The sequence below is a fragment of the Plectropomus leopardus genome, chromosome 22 (genome assembly GCF_008729295.1).
Source record: "Plectropomus leopardus isolate mb chromosome 22, YSFRI_Pleo_2.0, whole genome shotgun sequence".
In the NCBI taxonomy this organism is placed as follows: Eukaryota; Metazoa; Chordata; class Actinopteri; order Perciformes; family Serranidae; genus Plectropomus; species Plectropomus leopardus.
In genome coordinates this window covers 19,906,622-19,918,858 of record NC_056484.1, presented here as the reverse complement: position 1 = coordinate 19,918,858, position 12,237 = coordinate 19,906,622, and the positions used below count along the sequence as shown (strand labels likewise).

The window sequence follows — 12,237 nt, the reverse complement described above, 5'->3', positions numbered from 1 at the left end:
ATCCTTCAGAAAACCATATTTTAAAGGATTTAGTTGATAAGTTTCTTATTTTCTTGTAAAATAGTTGGCACATTTTTAAAAGAGTGCAGGTGTCCTATTTGGGGCCATACAGCCAATGCAGCCGCCAGAAGACAAACCTGCAGTTTGCAGAGATAAGACGGCAGGCATTGGAGCTTCACTGCAGGGGAGATGAAACAGTGTTTTGGTCTAAAGTAAAAGGAAAGAAAAATCAATTGTGGGGAAATGTCAGCGATGCAGACAGAACCTTTCTGGCAAAAGCAGGTAGCAGGGAGAGCAGAAGACTGAAATGGATACAGGAAGCATCTACCACAAGCCATTTTATACGTCTTCTTGAGTTTATTTTTGCTCCGATAGTTTGATTTGCCCCCATCATGTCACAAATTCTCTTTTTTAATTATTTGCTTTTTTTCTTTGTTTTTTTTTCTTATACAGCCTGTGGTGTCAAGATTAGATTATCAGCTGATCAGAGTTTCAAGTTGAGGTCATGTTATGATACCTTAGTCAGTTCCATTGGGAGAACGAAGGCTGCAGGATGTGTTTAAAAGCTTGGACACCTCCCAAGCACACCTTTGAGCTGAGATTCTCCTCACCATAAATAATGTTTAATATATTAATCTATGAGCTGAAATAATCATCCATTCAAGATATATTTCGATATCAATGTGATTCTTTGTGAATTTTCATTCACATCATTGAAGAAGTGAAGATGATATTATGGAGGATACTGTTGCTGTGGCATAAAGAGCACCTGTTTCATTTGTATGAGCGGGCTTGATTTTTAGCATAGATAATTCCACATATATTATAAATGACATTGAAATTTTTCTAAAGCGACGTGAATTGTAAGATACAACGACATACATATTAGTCAAGGGAATGTCAGCAAATAATATTTATTTAATTAATTTATTTGATGATGACATCGTATGTTTTTTGGGTTTCTGCCTCCTCTGACATGTGGCCTGTTTTGCGCCCTTGGGTGAGAAGGTCTGGAGCAACTGTGAGCTATAGTGCTGGTTTTCTTTGGTTTAGACCTCTCCCTTTTTTAACAAATGACCTGTATAATGAGAATATATGCCACATATCTAACAGCAAACTGTTTTTCTTTCTTTTAAATGCATGTGTCAATTGAGGTGAGGTTTTTGCGGGTCCATGAACATGATGCAGGCAGAGTTCTCCATGAGTTCTTTTATTCCTCAGCAGCAGTTTGTGACTCATGGGGTGGATAATTGATCTGTCACTGAGTTCAGAGCTGATCAGATCAGGTCAGTGGAGGAGAGGAACAACTGCTGCAAGTAAATGCAAAAGTTTAGGGCCAGCAGAGTGAACAGTTAAGTTTCACTTTCTCTGCCCCTAAGGCTCTGCTGCTCCATCTGTGCTCAGAGTGCACTCTGCGCTCCAAGATGTGCAATAAATAACTGAACAGTATATATTTCAATAGTATACCTAATGAACAGTCCAGCTCCAAAATTTGCTGTGGCAGATGTTTTATTTGTGTATGGAAAAACCTTGAATCTGAACAGAGCCATTTTTGTGACATAAACAGGAACAGATAAGAATAGTAGCTTTGTGTTACACCCTTATGATGACTGATGTGCCAGTAAAGCTGTCTGTGCGAGTAAAAGTCATTTCTATGTTTGTTTGTTTCTATACGTTTTTTAATACGTTTAGCCCAATGGGGATAAAGTGAACCCATGAGAGTGTTGTTTTGTTTTTCTCCTCACGCAGATTAAAGCTCTGACAACACAGGCTCAAAGGGCACAAAGAGCATTGCATCATTCTTGTTGCCATGCAACTATCTAATTAACTTCAGCCAACTAAATGGAAGCATCAAAGGGCATGTTTGCAAAATTGGACTGAAGAAAGTTTGTGAGTGCTGTGCTTATTGTGTGGAATGAGGATGAGGAGGCAATTGCAAAACTCGGTGAAAGCTGAGTGGAGAAGCTGCCGACTTCCTCCAGCGAGGCGATAATGTATCATCAGTCTGACAGTGATGTAACAGGGGGAACAGCTATAGTTGAAAAACGTTCAACTCAGAGTGTGATAAAATGTACCCACAACAGGAGCTGCTGTTTGGAAGAAAGGAAAGGTCACTACTGCATAACTAGCTGCAGGTTTAAACTGAGCAGACTTTTAAGTGTGCGTCTGTGTGCAGTTCATGTGTGTCACTTTGTGCATGTCATTTCAAACATGCATGCTACTCATTTAAATTCACGTGTCCACTTTCTGTGCCTCATCTGTCAAGTAGCTGCAAACAACACGTGCATTTGCGGTTTGTGTTGGTAAGCAGAGGGTCCACCACCGCCCAGCAGAAATGACATTTCATTCCTCAGTGGCCAAGGCAAAAAAAAAAGAAAAAAGAAAAAGAGGAGTCTGTTGCCATGGAAACGGCAAGTCACTGCACGGTGAAAAGTGTGGTGGCGCTGCAAAACAGCCTCCAGGGCGGGGAAGGAGGAGCGGGGAGGAGGGAAGGATCTCTAAAGACGGGGTTAATTGACTGGACACAGAGACAGAGACACACACACACACACACACAGACGCACACAGGATCACACAAATGCTTGTAACCTCTTTCATTCACATTCATAAACTGCCTTCAGGGCCACTGCACTGACTCCATAGATGAGGGGTAACAGAGAGGACACACACACACACACACACACACACACACACACACACACACACACACACAAACACACACACACATAGTTGGAAACATAAACACAAGAGTGCACGCTCTCTCATCCATGTTTATAGGATAGCTGTCTAGACACACAGACCCACGCACACACACACACAAACACACACACACACACATACACACAGACACACAAGCGCAGAAAAAGAAACATGAGTGTGTTGTTTTAACAAAAGCTAATTAATGCATGTACCTGATGGGAATTTATTGATTTAGGATAATCCAATTTTACCTCTGCTGGTCTGAGATCAGACGTTTCTGCATTCTGACTCATCTGGGCTTTCTAACCTGCTAACTCATTACAGGAGAACAGGAGGATGTCTGCCAGTTCATTGACCTTTTAAATATGCAGAAACAATGTTCTTATGCAGGGAAGGAAGGGTTTTGCTATTGTTCTAGCACACTTAAACACAACTCACTGACACATGGAGACAGTTCATATGCACTCTTTTGTGAATACTTAGATGTTAAAAATGTATATACAACATGTAAACATGCCCATTGCTGTACATACACACAAATATGACACACACACCTGTTATGTAGAATGCAATTTCAGAATCAGTCAAAGTTTTGCTCTTGAGATTGTGGGTTCTGTCATAAGAGCCTCATGAACACAAAACAATATTTTATGCTGTAGGCCGCAGCTATTTAATTACAAATTCAGATGAGCCTGAATGTAATCTAGGAAATGTAGATGGGCCAGACATCTTCAGCAACACATTCAAAACATTTTTTTAAAAAATGCAAATGAATGCAGTACAAAAATAGCAATGTTAATTGTTTCACTTTTGAAATTTAGAAAAATTGGTCACATTTCTGACCCATGCAAATCACAAAGTGCAGCGACAGAGTAAAAAAGTGTTCTAAGTGCACATAACAAGTGGCAAAAACAGCAATCAATAACACACTCTAGTACTAGTATCTCCCTCCGTCTTCCCTCTCTCTCACACATGCAGACACACACCTCATCTCATGATATTTTCCATCGAGAAAGGAAAAATGTTCATTAAAAGACAATAGGTTTTAACTACTTGACCGCAGCTCAGATATTTTGAAAAGCGACTAAGCATGATCTGAGAATGAGATCACATGAGAAAACATTCATATGTGAGAGATATGATTGGTGATGATGCTGTTCTGATTCATACATCCTACCCGACTGATACTGAGCATGTGCACCTCAACAGAGATGAGAAGGAAGTGAGATGCCTTCCAGCACAAAATGTAGTTCACATATTTTGTCATACAGGTATATCAGATTTGTGTGTGCTGGGTTACTCGGAGGTTGCTTCTGGGCCAGATGTTTCCCACGGGTCGCCAGTTGAATAGGCCTGGTGTATTCTATAATAAGATTAGGGCTGTCAGCATTAACGCATAAATTGCGATGCAATTTAGGTCCGTGTATAAGGATAAAATATGCTGCTTCTTTTTTTTTTAAATCCTGTTAATCACTGGCTTACATTCCTGTCTTTAAGAGGCTGTACCGGGCATCATATGAAACTAGAAGACCTAAGACCTAAGGACTCCAGTGGCACCAGTCATGCTAGTTTCTTAGGAAGGGGACATTATAATGCTTCGTTCAACTGTTTGTGATGAAAAAACAGCATAAACTTAAGATATTTTAATGAAAATGGGTTGAATTGGTACCCATGAGCTCATTCCATGCTACTCACATGCAGTTTTTTGCTGTTGTTTAATTCTTATTGAAGACAATCTGGTAAGAATTGCTTTACCTTATCAATATGGACTTCATAACTGTTTTGAACAGCAAAATAACAGAATTAAAAACGTGATTAAAAAAAATGTGATTATTTTGATAACTATGGAAATTCTGCGATTAATTGTGAGTTTAAAAATTAATAATTTGACAGCCCTGAATTGCATGTCATTATCTATAATTGTATATTTAATTATCTAGATTATGATATGATAATCTAGATAATTAAAAAACATAATTGTAAATAAAGGCCAAGTTCTAAAAAGTATCTGAATAACTAACAAAAGCTGAATAGAAAGGAGTAAATGTTGGGCACAAAACTATTTGAGATTTACCTAAAAAGTTGCTTCAATTCTTATGATAAATACAGTCTAATTTATCATTAAAGCTTCAACCTTGCAGATACTGTGTATATATATATATATATATATATATGCCGTGTGTGTTTCAGTCAGTTGATGTATTGATGCTTTGTTTGCCAAACTGATGACCCAAACATTTTAGTCCCCAGCTGTTTGTTTTGGACTGTTTCCTGAGATGATGTCAGCAGATATTCATGACTGCCCTTCAGCCTCAGCAGCAGTTTTACGCCTCTTGATTAGCCGCAGACTTAAAATGTAGTCATAAAAAGTACCAGAAGTTTCACAGAAATCGCCTCCTGGAATCCTTAAATAAACAAATAATAATTGTATGTCTTGAATGAAGACATATGGAGGTAAATAAAACAACATTTTACTGTCGGCACACTGCACTGTGATGTAAAGCAGGGTCTTTGTTAAAGCTGCCTGACAGATTGCACTTCTCACTCAGAATCTGACTCAGTGCATTGAGGCGTTTTCAGGCATGTTTTAAGGTTTTAGAGAATGTTGTCAGAAGTGTAAGCCGGTTAAAGTCTCTGGGCCGCGGCCGCAGCTGAAACTGAACCCCCTCCCCTCTGCCTGCCTGAAGGGGCTTTAAACTGCAGACTGGAGGTGACTCACAGCCAGCTGAACCCTGCTCACTCTGCTGAGTGACAGCCAGACAGACACTCAGTCTAATGGGGCATAACTTCATGCTGTCATTCTGTCGCCCTCCTCTCTTTATTCCCGCCCCGACTCTAATTCTGCCTTTCCTCTGTGTTTTTCCTCTCTTCGTCTGTCTCTTCCTCTGAGGTGGCCTCAAACTCACACCCAGAAGGAGATGCATATCTGTTGTGCCCATCTTCCTCAAACACTATACTTATCAGTCTGGTACTGGATCGTCTGTGTGTGTAGGGGGGGGGGTGCTGATGGTAGGAAGTATCAACCAGCCAGGAAGATTGGTGTGTGTCTATGTGTGTATGTAAAGGTCAATGCTCAATGCTAGACCCTAAAACATTTATTTTACATGCACGACGGATGTCAGTGTGCTCAGTGTGTAGGTGTGTGTGTGGTTTTGTTTTCCTGTAGCAACATTTGACTGAAGATTTAGTAGAAGTAAACACCTTTGTAATGCATCATGGCTCAGTATTCAGGCCTGGAATGGTAAAAATGGTAAAATGAAATTGACAAGTTGTCGAATATGAATTGATTTAAACTAGAGTTGGAGATTAACTTTTTTGTCCACCTGCCACCGTGGCTGGTAGATTTCAGAATCTATAAGCCACTCAATAGTTTGCCATTATTTTTGTTTTTTTGGTAGGTGAGTGGAGCAATTCCTGTAGCCAATTGCATATTTTACCAGCATTTGTCTGGTAGCTTGTGCTAATCTCCAACCCTGATTTAAACAAAGAATGTCCTTAGAAATTTAAAATTAACATGAATGTCTGTTCTGCACACAACCAGGAAATGTGTTCCCTGTGGAGTTTTTTGTAAACAAACAAAAGTTAAGTTTTTATTCTGTGTTTCTTACCAAAACACTCTTCAAAGCATTGCTGCATAGCGCTGCTAGAGATTATAACAAAAAAAACTCTGCACGGTGCCTTTAAATTACAAATCCAATCCTGAAAATCCTGAAATCCACCCAATATAATGTGCCTTGCAAATGTTGTCATATGTGTAGACAAAGGTGGATCTTCCTATAAGGTACAAAAAAGACAGTGGAGTGTAAGAGTAAGAGAAAAATGAAAAGGCAAAAGCCATCTAAGGTGCAAGTTCAAACTGAAGAAAAAAGACTAAATTAGCAACTTTGCACAAACCTCATTCTTTTTTTTTTCATTTATTACTATTGTTTGTTAGTTGTTTAATTGTTTTGATTTCTCATTAGCTTTTGTTCTTGTTTGTAATCAATTTTATTTTTTATGATAGGGTTTTTTTTTTGTTGGGGGTGGGGGGGGTGGGTTAGGGCAGTGAAACTGCTGGGTCTGGCACTGTGTGTAGGCAAAATGTGGTTGACACGATGACCAATATATTTCCAGCAGCTACGCCTTTTATAGCAGGAAACATTCCAGTGATTTTAGTTTCGATGCAAGCCCAAAAAGGAGCAGGGTCTTTCTTCCAGGGCTGCCATTTTCTACCAGTGTTGAACAATCATACAGGGAGAAATCCCTGGATCAGAGACAGACATCAATTTCTACACCCACTGCAGTCTCAATATGGAAGACGTTTTTTGAGCGGAGGTTGAAGTGCTTACTTTCTTTCTCCAAGTGGAAAAGCTCACTTTCTTCCTGCTACTACACTCTGTATCTACACATACAGCATGAACGGATTCAATACAATCCCAGAATAATTTCAGGGGCGGCAGATAATCACTAACGTACGTAAAATTGTAAAAAATAACTTCTACAGCATACCGATCATGGAAAACTAATGATGTGAGCAGTGAATATAGGAGTGGATGATTTTTTAGAAGGATATTCTCCATCCGTTTTAACATCGCCATTATGATCTCTTTTGTTGTCACGGTTACAACATGCTGGCCCGCCCCTTCTAACCACTGTTATCCACCTACAAACATGCCATGGCAGGCCTCCACAGAAGTGTAAATCAGGAGGTGGAAGTCTGAGCGGGAAGCTACAACACACTTGAGTGCAAACTCCTTGGAGACTCCAGTGTAGTAATAATAACAGTGAAATCTTTTCTTTAACCCATCCTACTGTAGACATTCTGCCAATTGGGAATAACACTGAAATCCTCTGAAAGATTCCCATTTTGCTTGACTTTTGAGCTGTGTAAAACCACAGAGGAAGACAGCAGAGTGTTCAGCTGTGACTTTAGAGAAGGTGGTTTCTCATGTCAAATAAATCCAGGAAGACTGAAAGTTTGACACAATCAGACTTCAAAGCGTTTGCTCCAAACTTTTTGGGATGCTTTTAAAATCCTCACCAGCGTCAGAGTCACTACAGTGAATACTACTACTGTGTAAATGTGTTCCTAAAATTAGTTATCAGAAATCTGTCTTGCGTAAAAGAATTGCAAAATTACAGCAAATTGCAAATTGTTAGGCAGAATTATGCAATTTACAGTTAAGCCTTTGAAACCTGGGCAAATTGGCTTGATTTCTTCCAAAGACATGGGAAGAAAGCAATGAGTGACTTAAGAAGAAATGTCTCAGAAATCAGAAAAAAAAATATGTGAAAAGTACAAGAAAATACCTGAAAATTACCACACAAAAATGGGAAAGTTTTAAAAAAAAAGACAAAAAAGAGAAATAAAAAAACGAAAACTACTTAAAAAAGAATCTATAAAAATACATTTAAATAAATAATCATAATAAGTTTCTAATATAGTTCTCTTGATACTTTTACTGCCTTCTTTCCCATGTTTTTGAAAAAGATCAAACCAATTTGCCTAGGTTTCAAAGGTACCGTAAGAGGCGAATGCATCACAAAAAGTGATGTCGGTTCAGGTTTAAAAGGGTTAATTAATGTAAATATTGTCACCACTGTAACGCAGAACTTTTTTTTTTTTTTTTTTTTTATCAAACTGTATCGTATAAGATGTGTTAGTCTTCCATATAAGGTGTAGTTACTGATCATCCTTTCTGTTTTTCTCTTCCTCCCTGGTCCAGAAGCGGTGAGGGGTATCCCAGTACCCGGGGGGATGAATGGAAGCGGTATTGGTGGGACGGTTCCCACCAGCCTCAGCGGGCAGCAGCTGGCCTCTGCCATCCCTTCACCCTCCGCCGGCAAATCCTGGCGCAGCAAGTCTATGAACCTCAAGCACAGCGCCACCTCCTCCATGCTGGCCAGCCCAACGAACTCCCCCTCCCCCACGCTTTCGCCCTCTGAAGGCCTCCAGCCGCACGGAAGTGATGGGTCAAAAGTACCTGGTGGCGGCGGACCCCAGAGGTCCATGCTGGAGAAGTTCCGCCTCATTAACCCTAGATCGGCTTCACGAGCGTCGCCGTCTATGGCAGAGATGGCTTTGCAGGAGGAAGACGATATGTCAGAGTATGGCGAGGATGGATTGACGCCCACGGGGTCAGTGTGCAGCAGTGGCAGTAGCAGTGCTACGGCCAAGCAAATGTCCACCAAGACCACTCCGCCGTCCCTCGCTGCACCAAGCAAAACTTCCTCCTCTTCCCCATCCCCTTCATTTTCAAAAGCGTCCAGCAGCAGGTCCATGGCGTCGTCCAAAGACAAGGAGGACAAAAGCAGATCTGGTAAATCTTCTAAGGACAGCTCACCAAAAGAGGAGTCTTTTGCCGACCCAACCAAGAAGACCTCCAAAATCGCCAGCCTCATCCCCAAAGGAGGGAAGCCATCATCTGGAAAGAAAGATGGCAGCCCTTCCTCGGCTTCCAGCGGCATCCCAAAACCAGGACTCAAAGCTCCTTCCGCCACGACGTCCAAGCCTCAGAGTCAGTCGCAGAGCCAAAGCCAGGCGGCCTTAAACAGCAGCGGCAACATGCGGGGCGGAGAGGGGGACAGAGGCAAGCTGACCAAAGGAGGGCAAGGGGGGAGTTTCTACATCCAGCGCTCCAGTGCAGGCCCAGAGGGCAAAAGGACCAGCATGACCTCCTCCACCAGCACCTCAGCACTGTCTGGGTCCAGTGGGATGCTGGGAGGAGGAGGAGTGGGCGGAGGAGGAGGAGCACTAGGTGGGAATGGAGTAGTTCAGCTTCCTCAGCAGCAGCAGCACAACCACCCCAATACCGCCACTGTGGCCCCCTTCATGTACAGGTGAGCCGTGTTCTTTATTTCCACACTTTTTTTCCCAGAGAGGTCAATTTATTGACTTTTTTTTTTCTCAAAGTCATTCCTGCACACACTCAGACACACTTGCAGTGTATTCCTGGAGCACTCCCAGTGATCAGCTGGCGCCCCCCTCTGTGCATCTTGCTCTCGCCTCCACATCTCTTCACAGTCATTACAGAACAAATTAACATCCACTGCCTGACACTTGCCAAAGCCTATTATTTAACTGTCTGGGTTTCATCTTTGATGTGAGAATCCAGACATTGGCAGCATTCAGGAACCTCTTCTCTTCATTCAACCGGTGTTGTTTTGATGCACGCAGCTGGCGCGTGGTTCCCTGGCGTTCCAGCCATCAGAGGTGCAGGAAGTGGGTAAATCTGCCCAGCAGGGCCGATTTTCTCTTACAACAGCAGAGGTAATCCAGGAGGGGAAAAAATGGAAGAGCCGCCAAAGTCTTCAGGATGCCTTTGTGCTCAGAGAGAAAGAGAGTTAGGAATCCCATTAAACAAGACTTAATCCTTCACCCCTTCTCTCCCTCGCTCGTCTTCCTCCTCCGTTGTGCACAGTCAGCTCTGCCACATCGAGCTGTGACTCTTTCGAGCATTAGCATTACTTTAATCCCACACAAGTTAAAACTGAGGCGACTATCAGTCAGGGGCCGTTAGTGGGTGATAGTCACTTATGAAGAAGGGGACAGAAACTGAAACTGTAAAAGCACAGAGCGCCCACTCAATGAGCAGAAAGTAAACATTAAATGCAATAAGAAGCGTACCATCTGTGATGTCAGCCACAAGTTTCTGAGGGAACATTTTGAGCTGGGCTCGAGTTTACAATGTGCTGCCATTTTTGTCAGTAATTGGGGCTAGATATTTTGCCATAGAGAGCGGAGTCGAGAACACTACAGCTGCTTCCAAACTTACTGCTCTTATCATCACCTAAAACACATTGGCTATCTAGAGACTGTCACTTCTAAATAGAATCTGGAAGTTTCCTTACTCACTTCAGTGCAGTCTGAAGTTCTAGTGGCCATAAAGAAACAAAATATTAACAGTAATCTCTGATTTTTGATATTTCAAAATTCTGAGGTATTTGGCATGAGATGGAGAGTTTGGCTATTAGAAGCTTCACTCTCTCTGGTATTTAAGCTAGTTGTCTGAATAGTTTCATTTAGTCTCCACTGAAACATATTAATTATTTTATCGACAGACTCGTGAAGTGTTGGGGTTTTTTTTGACTGCTGTCTTTTAAGTGAGACTGCAGGAAGACAGCAGTCAAAACATGTCAAGGTAAAAAAACAACTTAATAGTCTGGTGATAAGAAAATAATTAATATGTAATGCTAGTTATCAATCAAGGTTGTTTTTGTAGGTTGCTGAGTTTTGAGGATATCGGCAGCAGAAATGTCTGCCTTCCCTTTAATAGAAGTGAACTAGATGGCACTTGGCTTCAAAGTGCCCAAAAAACCCCAAGATATTTGAAAAACTCAACAGCAATTTCTCTTCCCAAAAATTATGACTGGGTTACTCAAGATAATTAACAGACCTTTTTGTGAGGAGATTCACGAGGGAAACTATTTTCTTGCTGCAAAACTATGCCCACAAACTGTATCACCTAACAAAAGGAAGCGTGCATCAATTGCTAGCTCACCTAGCACCGTAGAGTTAGCTAATGTTACAGCTCAGCCGAGGAGAATGCCATTAATGTTTACATCGCAGCACTGTCATAAGTCTTATATCCATGAATAGATGCATGCTTCTTTCTGCACTGTGATTAGGTTGGCAGGCGTAGTTTGGTATAAATAAAATAGTTCCTGCATAAAAGTGCTCACAATGAGGTCTGTGGAATATCTTGAGTAACTGGGTCGAAAAAGAAATGCTGTTGAGTTCAATTATATTGGAGAGAATTAGACATCTCTACAGCCGATATCACCTACACCCAGCAACTCACACCAAATCAATCTAGATAGATAAATAGCACTATACATAAGAGATAAGCACTATACATGATTTTTTTTTATTTAGGAGTGAACTGTCCCTTTAAGGTTGGCACATCAGAGTAGCACTCCAAACTTGATCCACATGTCCTTACAAAATAGATGTTTGAGGGTTAATGTGACAAAGGGGATACGTCCAGGACTAGCAGGTGAATCGTAGTCGCTGGCAAGCCAATGGCTAACTTGCTAACTCTCCAAGCTTCTTTCTGTTTTTTTTTTTTCGCTCTCAGCCATTTACTCCCCTTGGCATTTTGTTCATGTTCGTATTTTGTACATCATATCAAATTCATATGTCAATGAAGAGTTTTTGAAGGGAGGTAAAAGCCAGTCGCGTATCAGAGTTCCCCAAAATGTTTGCAGACCTACTTCATTGCCTTGTGGAACTCCACAGATTGCTAGGATTGCATTGAAATTAGTTGATTTTGTTTTGAAATTTGGCTGTGTCAGAAAGTGTTGCGACCGGGCACTATAGATAATTCTATATATAAACTAGTGCACATTGTTAGTGCTGCGCTCTATGCACTGAAACAAAGAGGGTATTAAGCCTCTGGTTGTGTTAGCACCTTGTTCTTCTTGCCTTCGAGGTACCTTTCTCTTCTGTTCCAAGATATTTCCTCGTGAGCACATTTCTGTAGCCTCCACCTTCGTCCTCCTCTTCTGTTGCTATAAATGTTCTTCCTCCCCAGCAGGCTTCACCCAGCATGCAGACAG

The 12,237-nt window shown here is 41.4% G+C and overlaps 1 protein-coding gene across 1 annotated transcript in view; it reads left to right on the top strand.

The window, feature by feature from the left end:
- The window catches only part of nav3 (neuron navigator 3), a 251,822-nt gene that overhangs the window by 132,882 nt on the left and 106,703 nt on the right, over positions 1-12,237 (top strand). Inside the window, exon 8 of the mRNA XM_042511574.1 lies at positions 8,406-9,519. Within this exon, the coding sequence (XP_042367508.1) occupies positions 8,406-9,519 (1,114 nt within the window). The remainder of the gene's footprint in view (positions 1-8,405; positions 9,520-12,237) is intronic.